Source organism: Rhipicephalus microplus, chromosome X (genome assembly GCF_043290135.1).
Source record: "Rhipicephalus microplus isolate Deutch F79 chromosome X, USDA_Rmic, whole genome shotgun sequence".
Lineage (NCBI taxonomy): Eukaryota > Metazoa > Arthropoda > Arachnida > Ixodida > Ixodidae > Rhipicephalus > Rhipicephalus microplus.
Window position 1 is genome coordinate 316,126,517 of NC_134710.1, and position 25,446 is coordinate 316,151,962.

The window sequence follows — 25,446 nt, forward strand, 5'->3', positions numbered from 1 at the left end:
TATGGCAGGCTAAATGTTTGGTGCCGATACAATTTCATCGAGACGCCCTTTTTCGGTATTTTCTTTTTTGATTGTTCGAGTAAAAAATGAAAAAAAAAATAAAAACTTGGGTGCACGGTAAAGAACCCCAGGTTGTAGAAATTTCTGGAGCCCTCCACTATACGGTGTCTCTTATAATCACATCGTAGTTTTGGGACGTTAAACCTCACAAATCAATCATCAAAAAATGAAAACTTAAACCACTGAATACGAGTTTTGCAGAGTCTTATAATTTTTATCTTTTTGTGTGGTTTCGTCTCTTGGACTGATAACGAGGTTGTAATAAATATATGTTCCTGTAGATTTCTTAGATAGATACTGCGTAAAAACTTTAACCTGAGTATTTTTCTGCGCGTGGAAAGTAATATCCACTCCAGTACTCCTCTTACTTGCGAACACCTAGTTTTGTAATCGTAAATCCCGGTGATGCACTTTCCGCTGTTTTTTTTAGACTCGCTCTAACTTATCTTCAAGAACAATTGTGAAGGTGCTCTGCACTGCCCCGCCACGGTGGTCTAGTGGCTAAGGTACTCGGCTGCTGACCCGCAGGTCGCGGGATCAAATCCCGGCTGTGGCGGCTGCATTTCCGATGGAGGCGGAAATGTTGTAGGCCCCTGTACTCAGATTTTGGGTGCACGTTCCCCAGGTGGTAGAAATTTCCGGAGCCCTCCACTACGGCGTCTCTCATAATCATATGGTGGTTTTGGGACGTTAAACCCCACAAATCAATCAATCAAGGTGCTCTGCACTGCGCACGCATGCGTATTCCAACATAACCTAGTAATAGTGAGGTACAACATCTCTTATAACGCCTTGTGCGCATATTTGAAGTTTCTTCGGAAATTGTATAAGCGACATGCTTTTGCACATGTTTTGTCGATGTGCGATGTCAAGTCCAATGTCACTGTTACAGTTGCGCGCATCTGTTTGATTTTATTAGCGAATGCATTGTTTAAAAAGTATGAACTAAACACCTTGTTGCTTTGTTACACACCTTGTTTCACAATACATTTTGCTATGTTCGAATCCATTTTCTATTTGGTACACCAACGACAGTTCTTTTTTTTTCAAGATCAAGTTGCGAAACATTCGCGTCATTGGCACGTGACTCCAGATAAAACACAATGCAGAATCTTTGGGCTTTAATAAAGTCCGAAAACCACAATATCGTTATGGGAGACGCCGTAGTGGAGAGCTTCGAAAACTGCGACCACCTGGGGTTCTATAACGTGCACCAAATCTAAGCACATGAATCTCTGGCATTTTCGCTGCCATCGATAATGGGTGTACAGCGCGGTCACCCGCCTATAGGATGACATTCGAAAAGAGGCCATCACGGAGATCATTGACAAGAATAAGGAACAGCAGTGGCCCAAGGACCCAACATTCAGGCACATTTTGTAAAAGGTCGGCTGTTTGTGACGCAACACCATTTAGTACAAATTTTGCTGCCGTTCGTACAAATAGTTTAAAGCCTACCGTAACGTCAATCACTCTGCTTCTCTTCTTCGCTTGTGCAACCAGTCTGATTTCAACTGAGCTATCTTTTGTCCTGTCCACCTCGTTCTACTCCTGACGTGAACTTTAGCTATTCAAAAGTGTCATCTGCTCGTGAAATAGTTTTTTTCTTACAATTGTGCTCTATTTTGCGCCAACCATATGCAGAGTGGCTGATGCCCTAGCTCGGCCGAAACCACTGAATTCTCCGCGATAGACAACAAAATTACTTTCACGACCCGATGACATGGAGTAACTCAAAACTCTTCTCACCACATTTCGTTATGAATGAACCGTTCTCTGCTACTCGCACAGCAACAGTCTTTGCTATGAACCCTACAGTGACGATGAATATTGGGTTTTCCAGACTGGGGTGTTAACAAACTGACCAAGCCATCGCGCCACTTCAATATGATCCTAAAGCGAGAACGGAGTCATATTCACGGTGCTGGCTGGATCACTTTTGAGGACAGCATGCGCGAATGTGCCACGATACGCCAAACGCAGCTCTTTAGAGTGTTTCGCAGCTCGCACAAGACATCGTGTTGTCTGCGTCAAATGCATCGTCTTCGACACAGCCGGCCCACTTGGACACTTCGTTGCGTTTTCTAATACCAGGTGGCTTCTGTCCACATCAGACAATATTTTTAGTGCGGCTAAGTATACCCCGATTTAGAGCTAGCCACCACGATGCTACAGAGATTACGATTCTCGGCTGCTGATTCGAAGGTCGGGGTTCCGATGGAGGCGAAACTCTAGAGGCCCGAGTGTTAGCGAGCCCCACGTGGTGAACCTTTCCAGAGCTACCACTACGGCGTGGCTCATAATAACGTTATGATTTTCGCACGTAAACTGCAGGAGTTACTATGATTGCATTCAATCTACGACTTGAAGTGGCCCTTACAAAGAAGCTTGACAATTCAGATTCCAAGTGGTCAACAAGGACTGCGGTCGGGTGAGGAGCGTATACTTTTTTCCTTTATATAGTCCTCAATACCAGCATACTACGATGGTAGACTAGCGTAGATAGGGTTATCTTGCGTTCATGACACTATATTAATCTCGGGACAAAGTATTTCGCAATTCAGACCTCACCAACGACCGTGGAAAAAGCACGAAAAATACATTGTTACGTTTCTTAAGGACAATGTACTTCTATAAATGGTTTTCGCAACGGTAGTGATAACTTAAACCGTCGTGTGTCATCATGCCCACGTTCACACTGTTTCTTTCTCAATATCGTTTATATCTCTCCACCTGCCCTGCCTCGTTTCCCTGTGTTGCGCAACAGACCACTTTTTATGTTCTGAGTGACCTCCGTGCCTTCCTCCGATTTTTGTCTCTCTCTATCAAGAATGCAGGTGGGTCTAGTTACGGAGAGCGGCCATATGACGATGATGACTTCTGAATAAAAAATTCATGAATACTGTCAATCTTATTTAAGTTGCAAAAATGAAAGACCAAAGTTGCCAATCTCTCTTCAGCATACCTAGCAAATGCTTCAATTTTTACGTTATAAAAAATTGCGAGTGTACGCTCGCGCACTAACGCTAGCGTTATGGTGCAACCTTGAAGCCGTTGTACCTTGTGGACGATGATTCAAAAACACACTTCTTGTTTCCTCGTGTAGAACTCATGAACCAGTCAGACTTTTTTGACATGAACACAGTAAAAAACGGAATCAGTGAACTAAAAAATAAAATACCTCACTGCATCAACGTTTTTCCGTTTTTTTTTTTTACTATTCGACCAGAAAAATTAAGCAAACCCTTCAAAAAGACTTTGGGATGGGGGTAGGGGGGGGGGGGGAGTAATGTGGTACATCGGTGACCGACGGGTATTTTATATTTGTGACTGAGTTCTGTCAAGCAAGACCGTTTACTTTTAAATAAAAGGAGGCAGCAATGCACTAGTGGTGCGATAACTGAGGAAGCGGTGGAGCTGGCGGCGTTGCCCCCTCCTTTGCCACCCTCTCACCTTCACTTGCCTATTCCGCCCATTGCTGTACTTTAGTATACAATACTATGCTATCATTTGCGCTTTCACGTCTTCACTTCCCCCTCCCTCAACCTCACTGCCTTTTCCTACCCCTTGCTATAATTACTCTACATGAATTTGCTTGATCTCTCTCCGTTTTATGTCTTTTTTGTGTTTACATCTTTCTGTGTTTTTTTCTTTTTTATGCTTCATCGCTTTTTTTTATCTGTCTTTCTCTCTCTCTCTCTCTCTGCATGTCTGTTTTCTCACACTGTGTCTTTTTCGTTTTTCCTGTTTTTTCTCTCCACCTATTTCTTTCTCTATCTCCCTCACTTTGTGCTCCTTTTCCCGCCATCACATTCATTGCATCACACGCTGGACGAATAGGCGTACGTGTTCTCAGAGCGAAGCAGAAGATGAAGACGAGGACGGAGAGAGAGCGAGTGCTGCGGTTTACGATCATGATAGTTGCCTGGTGTCGCCACACGGCATAGAGAAACACTTCACAGCTCCGCTATAAAAGCATGTCAGTTTTGACCCGTTTCAGACCAGTACTCGTGTACGCTTGTTGGCTAACGCTGGATAAATTATCGCTATTGTTTCCTATTCATCGTCATATTACCACTGCATTAATTCAATACCAATCGATTGGCCAAGTACTTGTTGGTGTAGTTATCCTCCGGGCATTACTCATACCCAATGGAGCAAATTGGCTGATTAGTGGCTGAGTTAATTCAGTAATATCTGAAGTTTATTATACGCAGAAGCTATAGTTACGACATTGATTTAAAGTAACAGTTAGTGCTCCGCCACAATGGTCTAATGGTTATGGCGTTCGACTGATCCCGCAAAGGTCGTGGGATTGAATCCCGGCTGTGGCGGCTACATTTTCATTGGGGGCGAAAGTGTTCGAGGCCCATGTACTTACATTTGGTGCACGCTAAAGAACCCCATGTTGTAAAAATTCTAGTAGTCCCTCACCAGGCGTTTCTCATAACCATATCGTCGTTTCGGGACATAAAACCCCAGGTTATATTAAATGAAGTAGCAGTTACTGATATTGAAACGTTCGTCTCATGAGGTGTCACTGGGATGTCATTTACTTTTTACAGTATCAGCGATTCATGCGGAATATTACTACAAATTATTTAAATATTTCCAATTCACATGGACACTGTCATTAGACTTACCTTGTTTTTTGTGCTATTTTGACAGGAACGTTTTAATTCCCTCGATCGTCTTTGCATCGCCAAACTTTTTCATCTGCCCAAATTATGAACAGACTATATGTAGGAGTACATGCTGAACTTTTTTTCATGAATTAAGTAAGAAATGGCCCTATAAGTCAATATAACTGTGTGATAGATAGTAGGGAAAGCCAATTTCATAACTATGAACGTCAGCACAACGCTAAATAACTCATTCAACATCACGCACTCTCGAACCTATATGGGTACACAATTGGTTGTTTGGCAGGCACTTTTAAGCACAGGTTTCCGCACTGTAAGAGTACTGGGAGCTGTACCATGTTAGAGAAGTTTCGCATGTCGCTAATGCACGACCTACCCTTTATTGTGTTTTCACAGTTGGGATTTTTATGGTCATACTCGAACCTATAACGTTGCACAGATAAAACATTTTGCTGCGTGCTTTGTCAGTGGCCATTACAACTTTAATTCCGGCATTTTCTGCATTAACAGCGACTTAGCTTGCAAACTTTTTCAGCAGCAATAAAAAATTCTGGGTATTAAAGTTTTTACATTCCACTTTTTGCGATGAAACTCGTACTTACAAAATTTTTATACAGGATTATCCTATACTACGTATCACATAGAAATGATCACTCAAAAAAAAAACTCAGTGAGATAAGCTATCACATGAGAGTTGTTGCTGATTTTGTGTTCGTGAATAGAATGAGTTGGAAGCGTGTGTTGTTGATCTTCACGCATATGTATATTGTTCTTCGTTTGAAGATATGTACTTTGGGTGAATGCTAAGGCACAGCTGCACGAATGCACTTCATTATTTCGATTGTACAACTGTTTCATATTTTTTCAACCCACCTACAATAACACCCACTTCGGCAATGTCAGCTAAATAAAAATAATAATATAAATAAATAAAAGAGTAAAGTGAGAAGGAAAAAATTGTCTGAAAAGAAAAACCATGGGAGTATTTCGCTACACAGCGAACACTTCAACCACCTCTCATGAAGGCTGCATGATGGGAATTAAGAAGGAAATGCAAATGATTGTCTTATAGAAATACTTGTGTCAAATACGTGTGATAGAGTTTAGAAGCCTGAATGATGAGAACCCTACACAACATATTTCTTTTTTGATACCATGACGCAATTATTACGCTCTGCTGTAAAACAAAAATAAACGCGAGATATGCACTGCTTGAATGCGTGACAGATAGCATGCCGTTGACTTAATCCTCCAGACACGCCTAGCACGCTGGTTCAGAGGGGTACGATGTAAGATGAAATTCTACGTCCAGTTTATGTCGTAGATAGACACAACATATACTATAAGCACAGCACAAGACGCGACAAACTAAGTTGTCCTGTGGGATTATTACCTCTCCACTAGAATGAGGGTGCGTTCATCTCACAAGAACAAGGCAGTGGGGCAGAACGAAATCACAGAGAGAGAGGACAACGCGGGATGAGCGCCCACTGCCAACTGACTACATTAATGATTACGTATAATGGCATCTGCCGCAGAGCGTGCACATGAATGACGTAATGTTATGAGTGCATAATGCGAACAAATTGTGCATTATGGTGAATTAAGTGAACAACGAGTAAAAAAAGTTTATTAAAGTTAAATGGAATGCAAATGAAGAAGTGAAGTTTTGAAAGTGACTAGAAAGAGCTTTAACAGTGAGCAAAATTCTAAAGTGTATTGAAGTAGATCAAGTGTGAAGTTACACCCCGTCGACCAAGTAGTAATGTATAGACGACCGAAAGAGAATTAGAAGTATATAAGAATGCTATCAATTGAGAATGTTAGAATAAAATGAGTGTTTTGTTGGAGCATTGTTTTTCACCTGTTCCTTCTTAGCGTTAATTAAAGCAGCAGTAAACTTTATTACTTTACTATGTACAGAAAGAAAGCTGGCTAAGTAATCTTATTCACAGCCGCTGTTCTCTGCCGTACGGCCTTATACAGTCATCCACCAGGAAGGGGGGAGGGGAGGAGGGGTAATACTCTACGTATACGTACAGTCGAACAACACCGAAAAGAGACGGTGGGTGTAGCACAGGCACGCACGACCGCAAAATGCGCGCCCATGGCTTGTGCTTTCGCACAAAAGGATGTTTGCCTTCGCTATATAGCAAAGCTGCAAGGGCGTTTTCAATGTGCGCGCCGAAAGAAATGACAACAGGCGCGAGCCAGGTCGCATATGGGCACACACAAGCACTACAAGCACGCATAAGGGTCCGTATTCGCGCGCCCATTTCGTATACATACCGAATATAAGCAAGGACGGAGTAACCGCCGTCGCAAACGGGGCCAAAGGGGCTTTCTACGCGGATGCCTTCGGGTCGTTCGGCGGAACTCCGGGAACGACAGGTGTGGTTGGGGTTGGGACTATACCTGTCTGTGTGTACACTCGGCGGTGGCCTCCGACGACATATAGGCACACTACAGAGGCAGGTGTGTTTTCAGTGTCGTTCCGAGTCATATCCAGCGCGAAAACGGTGTCAAATCGTCACCTCGCCAAGCGGAACCGATGCTGCAGTCTAAGGAGAGGATGCGCGCCGGTCGTTTGTTTTAGAGAAGCGCCAGACAAACGTGCAGTGGGCGAAAAAAAAAACGGAGAAGAAAGTAATAGTAATAATACGAGCGCGAAACGGGGTTCAGTTTCCGCGTGCGGTGGGCCGTCCCGCCATACGCGCGTGGCCCCTGTCGTGGCAGCCCCCTTTCCCCCCCGTTCTGTGTCAGCGCCCGCCGCGCGAGACTTGCGGTGGTGTACACGACTCTCTATTTTTCTGGCCGACTTTCAAAACCGCTCGCACCACGTGGCGCACGCAGTACGCGGCCTTTTCTGTTTTGTCTTCCCCTTTATTCTTTTCCTGTCTGCCAGTTTTCACGCCGTTTTTTTTTTTTTGACGACGAGCTCCCGTGCTTCGCTAGGAAGTCATTACTTTCCGCACTTGTAATCACTTTCCGACGTTCTCTTTTCGTGCCAATTTCCCACATAATTCATGTTAGGTTTAATTTTTTCTTTCGCACTGGCAGTACGTCTACCGATCGACTCGCCCCCGTGAGCGTCTTGTTTGGAGATCCGAGCGAGAAGTGTCGGAAACGAGGGACAGTCTATACTTTTATTTATTTATTTGATGGAAAATGTCTTACGGGCACGAAGGCATTGAGTAAGGTGAGTTACAATGAAATTTCAAGTAAACATGTAAGGAGAACAGGGCTTCTATCCAAGTGAATAATGACCCAGAAAAACACAGCTCAATAAAATAAACAATGGCGTACGCTAGCGAAATTTAACAGCACTTGCCACAGCAGATTGCAGCACGTCCACGAAAAGGAAACGTAACACGCCTAAATATCTTATCTTCCTGATAACATTCGATGCCGACTGAAATATATCGATTGTACCTCCTCACTCTGGAGTAGATTACAAAGGCCTTCTTAGCGTTATATTTCTTCTAGCATTTTTTTAACGTCTGCGATCCCGTTAAACGCGGGACCTACTGAGACGTCCCCCGCTACGCCACCGATTGCCAAAGAGAGGGAAGACCACTCAACCCCTTTTTATCCGGTTCTCTTTTGGCTACGTGTCTCAATCACTTTCCACATACAGGGATTCGTGCTGGGGCCGGGAAGTAAGAGACATCACGATCTTTTCTTAATCATGGACGCATTTAATTCAATAACAAGTGCAAATGGCGTACACACATATTGTCCGTGAACGACATCTCTATTACACGAAATTGTAACACATCAGCAAATACTCGCGTCACGCGAAACAGGATACATAAGCGAAGTAACGGTGACAATAGAAGGGTGCCTCAATACAGAGTAAACACACGACGACACAAATGATAAAGTGATAAATTAATAAAACCGCGTAATGTCTCAATACACCCCATCCCTTCCCGCAAAGCTCGTTTAAGTAAAGGAGGTGAAGTTCGTCTCACAGAATGTCCATGTAGTCGGGGCCTCGGAGTTGGCTGCTCGAGTCGGGGCCGAAGGTTGGTTCTTGGCGTCGAGGTCTGATCTGTCCAATTCGTCAGCGTCTTCATCGTCTTCGTCATCGTCGCCTACGTCGTGCCTCTCAGTGATTTCCATCTTAGCCCTCTTTCGTAACGCTTCATTCAATCGCCTCCTATCCCTAACTTTCATTCCTCATCGTACCGTCCTTGCCTCTCTACCATCTCGAGCTCATCGCATAGTATATCTCTGACCCCCCCCCCCCCCCATCGTATCGTCTCGTAGTCCCTTTTTGTAGGACCCGACTCCGCCCTACCGGGGCACCAAACCAATCGCCACTATCGACGCGGCATATTTTCTTGTCAGTCGGAGTGTATCATCTACGGCGGCTGCCCCCGCGGCCTACACCAGTAGAAAACCCTCTCCCAAACAAAGCCGAGCAAGTAACAATGTACAAACTCAAGCCTCACAGAGAGAGATGGGCGAGCTGTCCCAAGACACTTTAATTGCTGGCGAACGATGGTCCCGATGCTTCCGGTACTTGATGAGCCGATTTCCAGACCAAGTCTCAACGTTTCCATGCAGCTCGGTGTCTCCCGCGAAATTCTCCGTAGCCGCCGCTTCTTCGTCATTCAAAGCCGCGGGTGGCCGGCCATCCACGCAGAACGCAGTAATGAGCCCTGGAGCCACGGAGGCTGAAGAAAAATCAGGTCGGACTCGGCACAGGCGCTGCGACAGGGTCGCATTCCCCGAACCAACAAAAGGTGCTCTGCTGCTCACCCATGCCACAAATCTGAAGGGTGCGTGCGGATTACCTCCACCGTACACTGTCACACTGTCTGTAGACGACAAGGCGCCGCCCGGTCCTCGTGTTTGCGCGGGGGGGGGGGGGGGGGCGCGAGAACAGTAGAAATAATCCTTCCAGGTACTCCACTCCGGAAGGCCTATTCGTTACACCGAAGGTTTTCTTTTCCTTTTTTTTTATGCGTGGGTTTAAGAAACGAGCGAAAACATCTTGAAAGGACCGGAGTTCAGTCCGTGTTTGCGGGGACGTCACACTACCAACGCTACCACATGCAAAACAGGTACTCCATACACGATGAGCACCCCTACGTCTGCTTAAGTCCATCCACGTGGACAAGCTACCCTCAGAAAAACTGGGCAGCTATAATACTACCAGGTCTTTCAAGAACACTGAAAGACCTATCGAAAACAAAGGTGCTGAGGGCATGAGATTATTATAGGTCTTGAAACATAGCCTCTAACTAAGCATTTCAGTCTACAGTATTTCTCGCGACTTGCTCAGTTATTCAAAAAATTAGAAGCCTCCTGTATCTAAGAGCACGAATTCGCATTTGCCGTGAAAACCGCCTATGTCCTGAATAGCCTTGAACTCATAAGTAGAAGTGATCACGTGTACTTCAGTTAAATTTTTGCAAAAGTTTGATGTTGACAAATCTTGAAAAAGAAAACGTACAACAAGAAAGAACATCATTTAGGCCGCTCACACATTGTCTCTTGATACCATACATCAATTAGGCATCATGTCATGGCGAGAATATCTGTATGTAATCAGAATATATACGGCGGCAAAGGCACTGATGTTTAGCTCAATGTCAATAGTTCAGCGGGTCAGCTTCCTAAGCAGGGATGAATCCAAAAGGTACGTATTTTAGTACAACGAAGACGACAAGCCCAAAAAACTGTCGGCCGAAACATCACCACAACAGCATTTTCAGACTTGTTAGCTGCACGCTGTTAACAACACACAAGAGGTTCGACGTCCCTAACCATGCACTGCGAGCGCATTCAGCCGTGTATTTAATGTCGCTGCATAATGATTGGTTTTACTTAAAGAGATGACATCAATAAAACCGCATATCGGTCTCCCCTGTACACTAGGCCAAACATGAAGTTGGGTGAGGGTAGACGCGAGGCTTGCCCTCCTTGAAGAGAAAAAATGTATATTAGAGAAATTTGAATGTGACAAAATGGCGCTGGGTGATTTTTCAGGGGCATTCGACCTTGTTAATCATAGCATTGTGTTGAGGATGTTGAAAACTTATGGCATTACAGGCATAGCCCATTCATTATTTCATCATATTTGAACAAATACGTCAATCAGTAATTGTTGCGGGAGAAAGATCGGATGAAAAACCGGTCAGATGTTGTGTTCCCCAGGGAAGTATCCTAGGACCATTTTTGTTTTTACTTTATTATAACAAAATTCCTACGATCGATGATACAGCCAAATTCATTATAAACGCAGATGGCACCAGTAATTTTTTTTCAAAGAACTCAGAAACAGACCTAAATAATGAAAGTAATGAAGCGCTATCAAAAATAAGTTACTGGACGACTCAAAACTACAAAAAAAATTAAAATTAGCAAAACTAATGCAATATTGTTTCAACCGTGGAACAAGAATATTCAACTAGCACCATTAACGCTACATAATGCATAAGTTGAGTTCGTACCATTAGTAAAAACTTTTGGCGTCTATTTCAACAAGCACATGACATGGGATGACCACATAAATTACCTAATTAGCAAACTATCTAGTAGAATAGGTGTGATGTGCTGTGTCTCTTTTGAATGACCTATAAGCATCAACATGTCCTTATATAACACTCTGTTCGTACCAATACTTAATTATGGATTGCTAGTTTGGGGTACTACTACAAAAGAAAACATTGACAAGCTCGCAGTTTTACAAAAACGCGTGATTCGATTAGCATGAAAGGTTTCATCCCTCTCACACACTAGTGACCTCTTTAAAAGATGCAACATTGTCCCGGTAAAGTCAATCTTTAACTACAATCTATGTCGACAGTATAAATCTATCCAAATGAAAAAAAAAACTTGTACTCTACAAACACTAGCAGGATTACAGGTTACCCTTCTAAAATATAATACACGCAAACCTGAAGAATGGTAAATCAAGAAATGTCGCACTAACTATGGTCAACAAATACTTCGGTTCACGCTTCCAGCTTTATTAAATATAATCAGTGAAGAACGGCTTTTTAACATTCAGGAAACCTCATTTAAAGAGCTATGGAGAATTTTCAACACAATATCATTATCATGAATATGCCTCATAAATAACGCCGTATATTTCTTTTTCGTATTTCGCTGTTTCTGAATGGAAAAATTCGTATTTTATTATGTTTTCCATGTTATATCTATAAAAGCATGTTACTTTTTTTGCATGAAGAATAGTCATGTACAATATAATATTGTACATATTTTTTGTTTAAAGAATATTAATGTACATTATATTATGTCTTTCTGGGTAACCTCCCTGCCTTTTCCCATTTGTTGCTTCCTTCCTTCTTTAATTTTCTTGTTTTTTCTTTTTGTTTTTCGTTCGTTACCACCTTTTACGCTGTAGCACGTGTAGGGTGGCCAGGACACTCTCAAGCTGATTGTATATATCAGTTTTTTCCACCGGTCTCCCACAACATCATGTTGTAAATAATTAAATAAATTAAATAAATACGAAATGCAGCAGTTAAAGTACGCGCTTCTGAGTTGAACGTTTAAAAAAAGAACATATGATGAATATTTTGTAAACAGCTAAAAAATTCAAACTTAAACCGAAACAAAAGCTACAAGTGCAGCGGGTATATAGCTTTGCTCTTATATTCTGTTACATTGAAACACTCAGTACGAAACCAAACCACATAAATGGCAACGTATTAATGCTCTGTGTACCAGTGCGGCTAGGATATTTAAAAGTACTACAGGACTTTTGTGTCGCGAAGTCATTTTGTTTTCTGTTTGACTTGTGGGCATTCGAACGTTGCCCACCGTATACATCGGGCAACACATAACTTATTCTGTAGTCGACATATCTACTGCAAACTCCCAATAGGTTTTGGTAATGATAATAATAATAATAATAATAATAATAATATGAGGGGTTTAACGCCCCAAAACCACCATATACTTACGAGAGACGCCGTAGTGGAAGGCTCCAGAAATTTCAACCATCTGGCGTTCGTTAACTTGCACCGACATGTCGCAGAATACGCGGGCCTCTACCATTCTGTCTCCATCGAAATCAGACCGCTTCGACCGGAATCGAACCCGCGACCTTCGGGGTCAGCAGCCGAGCACCCTGGCTACTGTTTCATCGCGGCGGAACCAATTAGTTTTAGATTATGTATGTACGTAAGGCAGCACATAAATGTGAAAGTCATAAGCAGATGCCCGTAAGAAGCAAGTTATTAACATAATGACTGTATACTTCGGCCTTGAAACACTCACATTCTCGCCCATCAACGAGTAATATGTTTACTTGTTTACTTTCTAACACCCCAATCTCAACCAATTAAAAAACAATGACAAACGTCCCACGACTGACAACAAAAGTACATGGGTGTGAACACCCAAAAAAAGGGACGCCCTAGAAAATCACGGGGCATTAAACCAATTTTTCGCTTAATGACAGGTGCCTGTACACGTAATTGCGATGTTTTATACGACGCACCCGCTAATGAACGCGGAAGATCTGTGCACTCGAGAGTGGGCCATACAAGTGGCTCTGTCGAAGGTCGCAGCTTCGCCGATTTACCACGAACCCCGGGCAGATAAGGTAAAACCCGCGATACGCATCGTTCATTGTAGAAAACAAACGCCGCTCCGCTGTATCGATGTCTTCGACAATCGTCCCGCATCTCGGCAAATATACGCTTTTCCTCGTGCCTCTATTTTCTGACTTGCTTACGCGCGAACCGTGCCCGTTCATTGAGAGAAATGTGTCGGAGCGCCGCGAGCGATTTCTTCCGGCCTTGGGGGCAAATGCGCGTTTCGGTTGCGCAGTTCAGGAAGTCGTGTCGGCCATTATCAGATAACATCTCTGAATGCTCGCGTTCGCGTATTTAGACGAGGATTTCGACACGCAAGTGGGAGATATTCTCTGAGAAGTTTGATGTTGTGAGCTATATACTAACTTTTTTCTTTCTAATCCGGTCAACGTCACAGGTTTCTCCTACGGCGGTAAACAGCGCAGGTGTGGAAGTCTCTCTTTCATCACGCTTTAAATAGCGACCAAGTGTTATTCTGCGGCGCTTGTAACTCTCCAAGCGCTGAGTGTGTTTGGGTAAGTGGGGAGCTATTCAAAAGTTGTTGGGCGATTTAGAGGAAAGTATACATTGAAAACCCAGTGCGTGAGGAATTCTGGGAGTGTGGCGCACCAAGCTCCGTAATAATTTTAATACTCTTGATACCGTATAGCCACCCTAACAAATCCACCAGACAATTAAGCCGGTGACAGAATAGGGGCCATTATTTGTCGTCTTTTGAATGTTGTACAGTAGCTGTGACGTAAACTAAACAGGACGGCAAATCAACCCTTCCGTCAGTGGGATCCGAACCCAGAATCATCCGATTCTCTTCCGTTATAGTGAATCATAGGCGTAAATGGAACGTTGTACGTTCGGATCCCGCCGATGGAACGAGCGATTATTCCTTCACGTCACATCATTTCAGTTTACGTGACAGTTGACGCCCTACAGTTAAACACAACAATTACCGCTATCTATGCTTTTCCTAGCTTCGTCGTCTGTTCGATTAGTTAGGCTGTGTTTAACAAAGAAATGAGCCTCAAAAAAAGTTTACTATATTTAGTTGATGCCGTCTACGTATTTTAAAATGTGGGTCTCTGTTGCAGGTGAATACTCGAACGTGTGAACCATTTATAACAAGCCACACACCTTCATAAAAAAATTGAAGCGTACGAAACATGCCATTCAACCGGCGCACAATAAAGGACAGACAGAGCGATGTAAAGAAAAAATGCAGACTTAAACGAAGGAGACGGGAAGACAGCAGGTGCATTCAGAGACAAACCAAGGTGAAGGCAAGCGGTATAGTAATACGGACAAATTATGTAAGGCGAAGAGAGTACTATTGATTGTCTAATAAAGTTATAAAGCAGATGTCTTGAAAGAAAAGAGCAGGCTCGGAGAGCATTTAAAAATTACGTGATGCGACGTAATGGGTAACTTTTTGGGCACTGTAAGGCGGCCGCTAGTGCGAGATTGAGGAAACTTTGATGGAAGTAGCCGGCTCTGTGGCAACATTGCAGAGTGGCCACTTCAGAACTGAAGTGATTTCGGAATCAATCCACAGTTTCGCGACCACGGAATGGAATCGGAATGGAATGGGGACAACGCCCGGAGGAATAGAATAGGAATGGAATTAAGCACATTTCGCACTGAATGAAATGTGAATAGAATTACATTTTAAGTGCAAAGCATTTTTTAGCGAACTTCAGCAAGTTTGGGCGTATCTATCTATCCGCTTACGTTTCTGTGCTCTCGTGGTCACCCCGTTAACTTGGCGTGACTCAAAATTAGCATGGGGGGGGGGGGGGGGGTAAGATGGTTTGACGAAGATCACGCACTGGTGAAGACATCAATAATGTCACCATCTCATCGCGCACGTCGACAAACACTTCGCGCCGGACAGTGGCGCATACCCACGGGCGGGTATGTGCCGCTGGTGTACGGGTATGTGCCACGCGTGAATGACACTTAGCACCTACCTAGGAACGAGAAAATACACATGGACAATTTGAACGCGCGATCGTTAAGAAATACCCGACATCGGTATCGTCGACCCGACGAACGCAAAGAATAAATTTCAGGGTCCCAGCTGCAATCGATTGATTGATTGATATGTGACGTTTAACGTCTCAAAACCACCATATGATTATGTAAGACGCCGTAGTGGAGGGCTCCGGAAATTTCGACCACCTGGGTTTCTTAAACGAGCACCCAAATCTGAGCACACGGGCCTACAACATTTCCGCCTCCATCGAAAATGCAGCCGCCGCAGCCGGGATTCGATCCCGCGACCTGCGGGTCAGCAGCTGAGTACCTTAGCCACTAGACCACCGCGATGTAGCCCCAGCTGGAATGAAGCCCAAGCCTTCTGCGTGGCAATGCATTATTTTACCACAGAGCTACGTCAGGTGTCGGAACTACTTTTCAAACAGACGCTAATCTTCGTGAAACGTCAATAGTGGTTTCAATGATGCCTACCCAATTTTATAAACATTACATATAACTCCTTTGATACAACCGTCACCTCGGGTTAACGTCAATTGTGCTTAGTCGCCATGCACTGAAGCTGATTTTGTAGCATTGTCCAGGGCCAGTATCCTGGCGAGCATCAGCGCTTCATATCAGCTTCTGCTGTTGCTAATACGCATGTTCCAGTTTGCATCGTTGTGCAAGTGCAAACAAATGGTTATATAAACATCTGCAACTCTTTAACATATGTCTGTGCGTGTAATATTTCTACATATATTCAGCGTCATTTCATGACGTTTCGCTCGATAAAAAACTTGCAACACGGCCACCTTCCCTCGGCATGCTTCGCATAACGTCAGTTCCCAGGTACGTGGAATCTGCCGAATTTTTCTTTTCAAAAATGAAGCACGTTTTCGTTAACGTGTTGTTTTTTAAACTTCAAACAAACTTAGAGCAGAGGCGTAGGCAGAACTGTTTCCCGGGGGGAGGGGGGGGGGACTTTTTAAATTTAAAGTCAGGGCTGGTCATGCAAAGGTGGTGGGGTATATTTCGTGCTCAGTATGTCATGCAAAAAACACCGAGAGGAAGGGCGGGGGAAGGGGGGGGTGTATACGCCAGAGTCAGCCTCGAAATAAACATGGTTCATTTATAAGCAGCGCGATTACTACAATTCTGTCCTTATATAGAGTGTGTTGTTCCGAAGCTTGTGTTTATTCTTCGGGTACGCGCGGCTATATGCCATCGCTATTCCTCATGCAAAACTACAGCGGTGGCATACCTCCCCTTAAGCCTTGTTATTTTTTCCCACTCGACAGATCTAGCAAGTTGTGTTACCTATTAATCAAATCTTAGTTATTTTTTATATACATGAGCCATATATATCTCCGTATACGCTCCGGATCTGTGGCAAAAGTGCTTAGTCTTCTTGAACACTACTTTTGTCAGCATAAGAATACGCTATGTGATAATTTTAGCGTTAACACATTGGAAAGTAAACATTGACAAAATATCAACATTTGTTCAAACATCGTGCCTCTGCAAATACTATATGTATCGGGAGAACATCCCGTAAAGAAATTAGTAGGGAGGTGGTACTATTCCACGGACCCTAGTTGTACTGCTATGTCACCACGCTGCTATCCCTCGACCTTTGCAGCATGTTTCGCGTACCATTGCTGTTCTTAATGCATCTGATGACATCAGCTTTATGGGGTGTTCGTTCTCAACTCAATAAAACTATCAAAATTTTTTTTCTTACGTTGACGAATTACAGGAATGGAACTAAATTGGCTGGCCATCCACGGAGTGCACATTTTTGTCATTCCGAGGAAGCGAAAAGAATTGAATGGCAGCAACTTCTAATCCCTTGTGGAATGGAATGAAAGTTCCCATTCCGCAGCACTAGTGGCGACCGAATAAATAGTCAACTCTTACGTCCCACCCTTCAATCACAGCTGGCGCATAACGACGGGTGCTCACATGTTAGTGCACTTCATACATTTTCTGATTTCTTTCGGCCGGAAAGAATAAATCATCGAATAACAACTCAGCGTATTACTGGGTGGATGTATTTCCCCCTGACGTCGCTTGCGATTCTTGCCGACTCCTACAGAAATCGCGAGGAACATTATTACCAAAAACATAAAACACGCGGTGTCCTGTGCATTCACCAAGACTGACTCTAAAGCAAAATCCAATCATCTTTTCTTCTTCAGTCGATTGTACTCATCCGTGCCACCCCCAACCCCTTCCTGGAGCTTCCTGCACCTATTTGTAATTTTGCACTGCTTCCGGGGGTCAAAGAAATAATGTCACGTGATAATTCTGATGACGGCATCGTGCATATAATGTCATGTGACAAATAGTGACATCATTATGACATAAAGTATGCCGTATCTCTGGTCGCGTAAACTATACAATATTATTTGCAGGTTGTGACACGGGAACGTTTCGTGAACCTCACCGCATAACACAGTGAAATTAATGTCTCCAGCGAAATTTGCTGTGTCTAACCGTGTAGCCTCAGTAGCAATGGCTAAAAGATTAAAAAAAAACAATATTAAAAGTTACGTTGGTAGTATTTCTCAACTTTCTTTTTGTTGTTATTGCGTTTGATAATATGTAAACGAACGCACTGTACCTAAAAAAAATATTTTATTCTCATCAGTCATCGCCTGTTTAAGGCTACGGTCACAAGGAGCATGTCTTTCATTTGTATGTACGTACATTAGCGCTGTCATTTGTACAACAGCAGTTGATAAATGGCGCTAACGTGCTAGCAGTAGTTCACTTCGTTTTCGCTCACATTTGTTCCAAATTGTGTTTGCAAGTGTAGAATACACGCCATTCTTTCAAGAACGTTGTGAAATATTTGTTGTGTTTACTGAATCGTCCATCACCATCCATCGACAATTCCAATAGAAACTTGTAGCAGCGCCACCAAAGTGATACTCAGTGAGCCTATATGCACTCGCTCAGAATGACAATAAATCTGCCCCTGCAGGTGTATCAAATAAACAACATTAAGAATAGGAATGAAAATACCTTTTGTGGCAAATGTGGTGCTGCATGACAAACAACCTAGCTTGATATTTTTGACTTTGATATTTTAGCTGGACACTTTTGACGAAGATTCGAACTATTATAGGTTGTTCTTTATTTATTTATATTTGGCAGAAATTTTGAAGGTAAGCGTCGTTAGAGCAGGCTATCCGAATATCATGACAGTAATGTACAAGATAAACACACAAACAAACAAAAATTAAGAATGAATGAAGAAAAACTAATCAGATGCACTAGGTACATACTATATACATTACAGGGCTTATAAATGCATCAATGAGCACAATAGCTCTGGTCATAGTCCAGTTCGTATATCGCGATCACATTGCTGATAAAGCCCGTACAAATAGCGGTACAAATAGCCCGTACAAATAGCGGAATAAATTTTTATTCTTGCAAGTACACATGAATGGCATGCTATAGTGAAATTCTTGATACTCTTAATGGGAAAAAAAGCAAACTGAAGGCAGAAGCAAACACGACTGCTGCAGTTAAGTGCAACTACGGTGGCCGTTCCGTTCCATTATTTCATGTTGGTATACTATAATAACAATAATAATCCCAAAACCACCATATGATTACACGGGCCTACAAGGTTTCCGCCTCCATTGGAAATGCAGCCGCCGCAGCCAAGATTCGATCCCGTGACCTGCGAGTCAGCAGCCGAGTACCTTAGCCACTAGACCACCACGGTGGCGCCCCAACTAGAATCAAACCAAAGCATTCTGTGTGGCAATGAAACATTCTACCACAGAGCTACGCCAGTTCTTGGAACTACTTTTCAAATAGACGCTAATCTTCGTGAAACATCAATAGTGACTGCAGTGCAGCTTATCCAATTTTATAAATATACATATGTACACCTTTGATACAGCCGTTACGTCGGGTTGACGTCAATCTTGGTTAGGTGCCATGCGCTAAAGTTGATTTATGTAGCCGTGTCCATGACCAGCATTCTCGCGAGCATCAGCGCTTCATAACAGTTTCTGGTGTTGCTAATACGCATGTTCTAGTGGCATCGTTGTGCAAGTGCAAATAACTGGCTATATAAACATCTGCAACTCTTCAGCATATGTCTGTGCGTGCAACATTTGTACATATATTTGGCCTCATTTGCTGACGTGTTGCTTATTAAAAAAATCAAGACGGTCACCTTCCCTCCGCAAGCTTCACGCACAACGTCAATTCTCAGGTCCGTGGGATCTGCCGAGTTTTTTTTTTTTTTTTTGACGGGGGGTCGGGGGGTGGGGGGTGGATGTTCAGTCATGTTTATTGTACGTTTGTGCGTGTGTCTGTACGTGTGAACGTGTATTACAAATGCGAAAACTGAAAATTTTCAGAAAGTTCGAAACCCTCCCCTTTTTCACCACGCCAGTGGCCATGCTCTATGGTTAGGAATGACGTTTTTTTTTTTTCGAACGCATGGCATTCTTTGGCGCACACCAAAAGCTCGGCAGAGTACATAACTGCGACCGGCAGCTCCTAAACAGGCGTGCCGTGTCTGTCTGAACATCTTTCTCAATACGCCGACCGCGACGACCACGTAAATGTTATCGTGTCATCGTCATCACCAGACCCCCCTCTCTAGCACGCATGTCCATTGTCACCCTCTCACGAATACTCTCCGAGACCTCGTTGTTGACTTCAGAATAAATAATCGCGCATCCCATCGTTACTAGACAAGATTAGTAATCGAGTATCGTTGGGTGCATCCTAATCATAACTCGGGGAATCCGACTCTATTTACGTTAAGTGAATCGTAACCATACCAGGTGCGTGTACTTCGTTCAATGCGCAAAAGGAGGGAGAGAGTTAAATATGCAAAGGAGCGGCGACGAGGTCATCGAGACCCCGGCGGACATGCGAAAACCTCATGTTGTGTCCACACGTGTAATGTAGCCTCAGCATGCAGCATGCATGAGTAAGAAGGCGGTGAGTTCTGTAAGCGTCAGCGCTTATTCATAAGTGCGGGGGTGTGTCCGGCCTATCGTATACGAAGGTCTAGGTTGCGCCTTCCTTTACCAGCAGCGGCGGCGAAGACGGCCAAGGTGATTGGTGGTCGCCGCCGCAGAGCAACCTTCTTCGTTGGCTGCACTTGCGCAACGCTGTAAGCCTGATTCACAGCCACAAGTGCCGAGCGGCGCAGTCATGCGCGTTGCAACGCGTCACGCACCGGATTGCTTAGCCTCTTCAGGTTGAATGTCACTAGCTTGACCAGGCTTTTGTTGTTTCGGTTTATTTTCTATTCGCGTCTACCAAAGCCCGTGCAACAGCCTTCGAAGAAGTTCGGGTGGTGCTGGTCCCCTTTCTCGACTGGTTATATGGGTGAATCCAAAATGTTGACTATGGCGTAGCTGCTTTGTCCATGTTTCCGCTCAGTTTACTTACACATAAGAGCGCGCTTGCTCCCGCCCGCGCTTCCCGGAGTATTTTAGGCCCACGCCGCCCTATTGGGACATAACAAGTCGCCCTATGTGAGTGCCACGCTGCCCCAACGGGGCAATGTTGCGTCTCCATATATTAAAGGAATTGATCTTGGAACAACTGGGTCTGTAATTCTCACTTCACACACCACTGGCAGTTTGTATGCGTGCTGCGAGTATGGTCTTCATTTCTCAGCAAGATTTGCGAGAGCCATTATAGCTAAACTCGCGTCACGCCATGCTCGATTTCCTCGATTTCGGCTCTGAAATAGTGAATTCATTGCGTACTAAAAATTCCTGATTAATCAACGCTTTCGCCATGGTTCAGTCTTTGGTGTACGCGGCTGTATACACCAAACACTGAACCATGGTGAAAGCGTTACTTAAGCGTGTTGAACCACGGTTCAGTGTTTTGTGCACAGAACAACACACAATGTCTTTGAAGCTTCTTTCCTTCTCTTTCTCTCTCTCTCTCTCTCTCTCTCTCTCTCTTTCTTTTTCTTCATTGCTAAAGGGCAAGGGGAGGAGACAAGCTGAAAATAGAGACGCAATAACAACGATCTAACCGAGAGCACAATCTTGTGCAGCAAAGAACATTTGACTGCTGCACCAACAAATATAATTGCACAATAGACGCAAAGAAGCCATGGGTCGTATATGCAGCGCTGTATATTCCAACTCGAAAGTAACCATTTATTTTGTTTCGCCCTTGGTATCACTATTTCACAAAAATGTGATTTCACAAAAATAGCTGACTGACCATATCTAAGTTAAACAGCTCGTATTATGTGTAATGTCTTAGCTAAGGTTTGTATTGAATTATTTTTTTACTTAGCCAAGTAATTGGTACTGAAATATTCAGTTCGTAGGCGGAAGATAACACACGGCCAAGAACAGTATAAATTGCCACGCCCGGTTTCCTTTTTGCTAATTGTATTTCCCTACTATACTTAATAGAAATGGAGGAAGTGGCCTAGGTATAGTTTAGGCGGTAAAATCCAACCACAACCTTGTTTGCTTCTTGGAATACCGTTTCTCGCCTTCAATATCACCTTGAACTGAAAATGGTTACTAGCATTTCTTTTCGCACACTTGTTTTGAAAGGTAGTCACAATTCCTAACGGCATACGCTCTACCAAACCAGCCGTGTCGATAGGACACCAAGTCATTGGTGCCCCAAACGTATGAGGTCGTTAACCATTCATTTTCTGCAAAATCTTTCGCAAAATTTAAGAGACTCTGTTTCAATTTAGACGAAGGGACCTTCCTATGCCCGTAATGTTCTCGCTTTCAGCTGCATTCATTACGAAAGGTATAGCGCTATCGGCCTTTCAAAGATTTATTCAAGCCAGTAACGTGTTATGTCAGTATCTGCACTTTCCTCTTCCACATTCCAAAACCCAGTATTAGCGCGAATTTACAAATTGATTCGAATAGCACCGCATATTTTACCGCGTTTTTTTTTCTTCTCCCCATAATACTCCTCTACGCGTTCTTGCCGATAATTTACTATAAAAATGCTGCACATATATACTACGATACGTGTGATAGTGAGGCCATTTTTGTGCAGCCTAAACCCTCCTTGTCTTTAAAAGTGCAAGTTAAGTTAACCTTGCGTCTTTCTGCTTTCACCCTTCTTTGCGTGACCTCTTTTTTTCTATAAGAATTGATTAATGTACTTTTCTTTGGCATATGCATTCATTTTATCTGACTAGGGTACAGTATTCTTGTCGATCAATACCCATACTATACGCAGCATATCGTTGAAATTAATTGAACCACTATACGTGGGAAGCCATAACCATCAAATTAGAACCTCTAACATCTTCTATAATTTTTCTTATTTAAAGGGTAAAAAAACGAAATCGCTCGCCGGATTTCTTTTTGGCGAATCTTATTTATTTGACTAACGTCTTGCAGTGTAAACCCAAGATAATTTCTATATTGCAGAATAGCTGCGCGTCATCAAATTCTGTCAAGATAATAACACAATTATGCATCATATTTGACTGGACTTTAAGAACAGTCAGCATTTTAGCCTTATTTAAAATTGTGTAGTCTTCTACTACAAACGTATGAATGCTACATATGACAAATGTGTCATGATACTATAAATTCGTTCCCTCTCCCTCTCTCATTTCAATTTTTCGCTACGTAACTATTGTGCCTTTTTCAAGTCGTCTGCGAAACCTTCTACGCCTGTATTCTCAAGCAGGTCTAAATGTCTTCATTCGTTAAAGGAACTGTCCGTCTTTAGTACATACCTGTGCAAGTTCGTGCATTCTATTTTCAGTGAACTTCTAGTCTTGTGGCCAGCTCATTTATGAGTTGATACTACCTGCTATTGAATTGTTTTGGGACAATTTCACCGTTGATTTAATTTTCGCTCGCCACGTGACCTCGCATGTGACATCATAAGGGAAGAAAACATGAGCGAAACTGAAACTACCGCACGTTTTCTCACAGACTGCAGCGGTCGCTTTACATGTCAAGAGACTTTCATGCCGTGCATAAGATGGATACTTCCCCGTGATTTCAGCGGCACACTGCGCTGCCGTATGGAACACTAAATTTACTTTAGTTTTACGTGGATGCTACCCAGATCGACAATGATTTGCATTGGTCTTCTTGAAATTAATTCGACTGATGTATCAAGCTATCGACAAAGAAACGTTCCAGGCAGGCGCGCGCACTCTTTTCTTAAGTATGTATATATTTCAGTACGTAAGACGCAATCCCACAATTTACCATTACTTTGCAGGTTTAGTATTTGATGTTCCCCGCCATTGTTCTCCGCCTTTGCTAAAGATGAGTATTTAGTTCAGTTCTGATGTTTCAGCATGCTTAGCGCAAGCCTTTTAGAGTCACATTTTCTCGTGACACGAGGGAAACGCTACCACATTAGCAAGGCGAAGAGCGATTTAGATTGCCATCATCTGGACGTCGCCACACGCATAAGGACATACAATTTCGCCGCCTCCTCAGCTAAATCGCTCGCTTTCCCGATGCTGCCGCAGCATTATGCACAAAAAAAAGCTCAATGGATCGTGGAGTTCGCACCGGTCATTGGTGCAGTGCAACGTCCCCGTACATGCTTCCCGTATAGCGCGTGCATCGCGCTCCTCTACGGCTAACATGTACTACGGGCATTGGCTGGGGCTTGGTGCAGTGGTGCAAGTGCTCACCTTAAATCGCAGTGGACCGAGGGGCGCGGCGGCGTACGGCACGCCAAGGAAGGCGACTAGGCCTCGGCCCGAGGGTGTACGTAGTACGCGGCCCCTTAGAACGCCCTGCGGTATGGTCAGCTGCACCATGCGTTGTGGCCTGAAGCTCTGCTGCTGCTGCTGAGCGGGCCCCTGGGGTTGGCCATTGGGCGGCAGCTGGAGCGCCTGGTTTATGAGCTCGGGGCTCAGCTTGATGCCATTTGGCAGCGGCGGGTACCGGTGCACCGGCTGGAACCGCGTCCTGTGGAAGTGCTGCTGCTGCTGTTGCGCGTGGCCGGCCAGCGCCAGCAGCAGCAGCGGCGCCAGCAAAGCCGGCGCAAACATCATGCGGTCGTCGATCGGCGGCTGGCCCGGCAACGGCGGCCTGTCGTTCGGTCCATGCAAGCGCGTCCGCTCAGGGATGCCGCGTTTGGGGCCACTGTTGTTCGCTCTCTGGTTATGGGGCCGGATGGGAAGCCGGGAATACACCGCGGAAGGTGAAAGGGGAACCGGGCCACGTGACGCGCCCCTCGCGTCACGCTGCCCTGGCTCCACACCCTTTGCGCGTCCTCCTCCTGGTTCGCCACGCTCGCACACACGCCGCTGACGCGCCGCCGGCAAGCGTCACAGCCGGCGACCTCGCTTTGAAGCTGCGCTTTCGGAAAAGTCCAGTGGACGCGGGGCGAGGGCGTTCGATCAGCTGTACGCACATTTCTTTTCACGCGGCGGCAAATCCTTTCTTGCGTGATGCGCTCGAGTGTTTTTTCTTCTTGTCAAGGGCTTCATTGCTCGTGGTCGTGGCAGATAAAACGCTTAGTTGTCCGAACGAAAGCGTCCAGGTGTTCTTTTGAAGACCAGTCGAAGGTCAAGGCCTGCCGTAGCGGTGATTGCAGCGTTGGTTGCACTTACGTAAAGTTTGCGGCAGCTGTGCACTCCGAAGAAAGTTATTTCCGCATTCAAAGATTATCGGAACGAATATGCAAAATTCGACGCACCAGCCCACCTTAGAATCGGCTGAAGTTAAACATATTTATCTCACGGGGCGACGGTGCATATCAGTGGATAAAATGTCTGAGCGTAGTAATACAAAGACTTCACGTCAATAACGCGAGATTATAAAGCGTGACAGCTCGCGGTAAGGTGCAAATTTGTCACAAATTAGTGACAAAATCTTTGTGACAAATTTAGGTTGTTCCTATTGTTTGAGAGGGGAGAACCTCATTACGTTTAACTCGGTGAGTTTCTCAGAAGCTGTCGAGCTCGCCGAAAGTAGCGCGCAAACAACCGATGGTCATAGCAAATATCTCCGGGCTATAGTAATTGATGCTGACAGCTGCTTCTGTTTTCTCTTATTCCCTTTTTTTAAACAGTGGAGTGGTTGCTGCGAATAGTGCGAACAAAACTTATCATCCTCATCAACCGATGTGTGCTCTCTCGTTCTCTTCTTCATCTTCTGCTTAGCTCGCAGTACACGTGCACCGACTTCTCCGGCGTGGGATGCAATAACTGATGGGTGAGGGAATGA

General features: G+C 44.2%; 1 protein-coding gene across 1 annotated transcript in view; it reads right to left on the minus strand.

Moving 5' to 3' along the window:
• The window catches only part of LOC119161308 (cocaine esterase), a 76,325-nt gene extending 51,892 nt beyond the window's left edge, over nucleotides 1-24,433 (minus strand). The window contains exon 1 of the mRNA XM_037413715.2: nucleotides 23,904-24,433. Within this exon, the coding sequence (XP_037269612.2) occupies nucleotides 23,904-24,269 (366 nt within the window). The 5' untranslated portion in view covers nucleotides 24,270-24,433. The remainder of the gene's footprint in view (nucleotides 1-23,903) is intronic.
• Nucleotides 24,434-25,446: the final 1,013 nt, after the last annotated feature.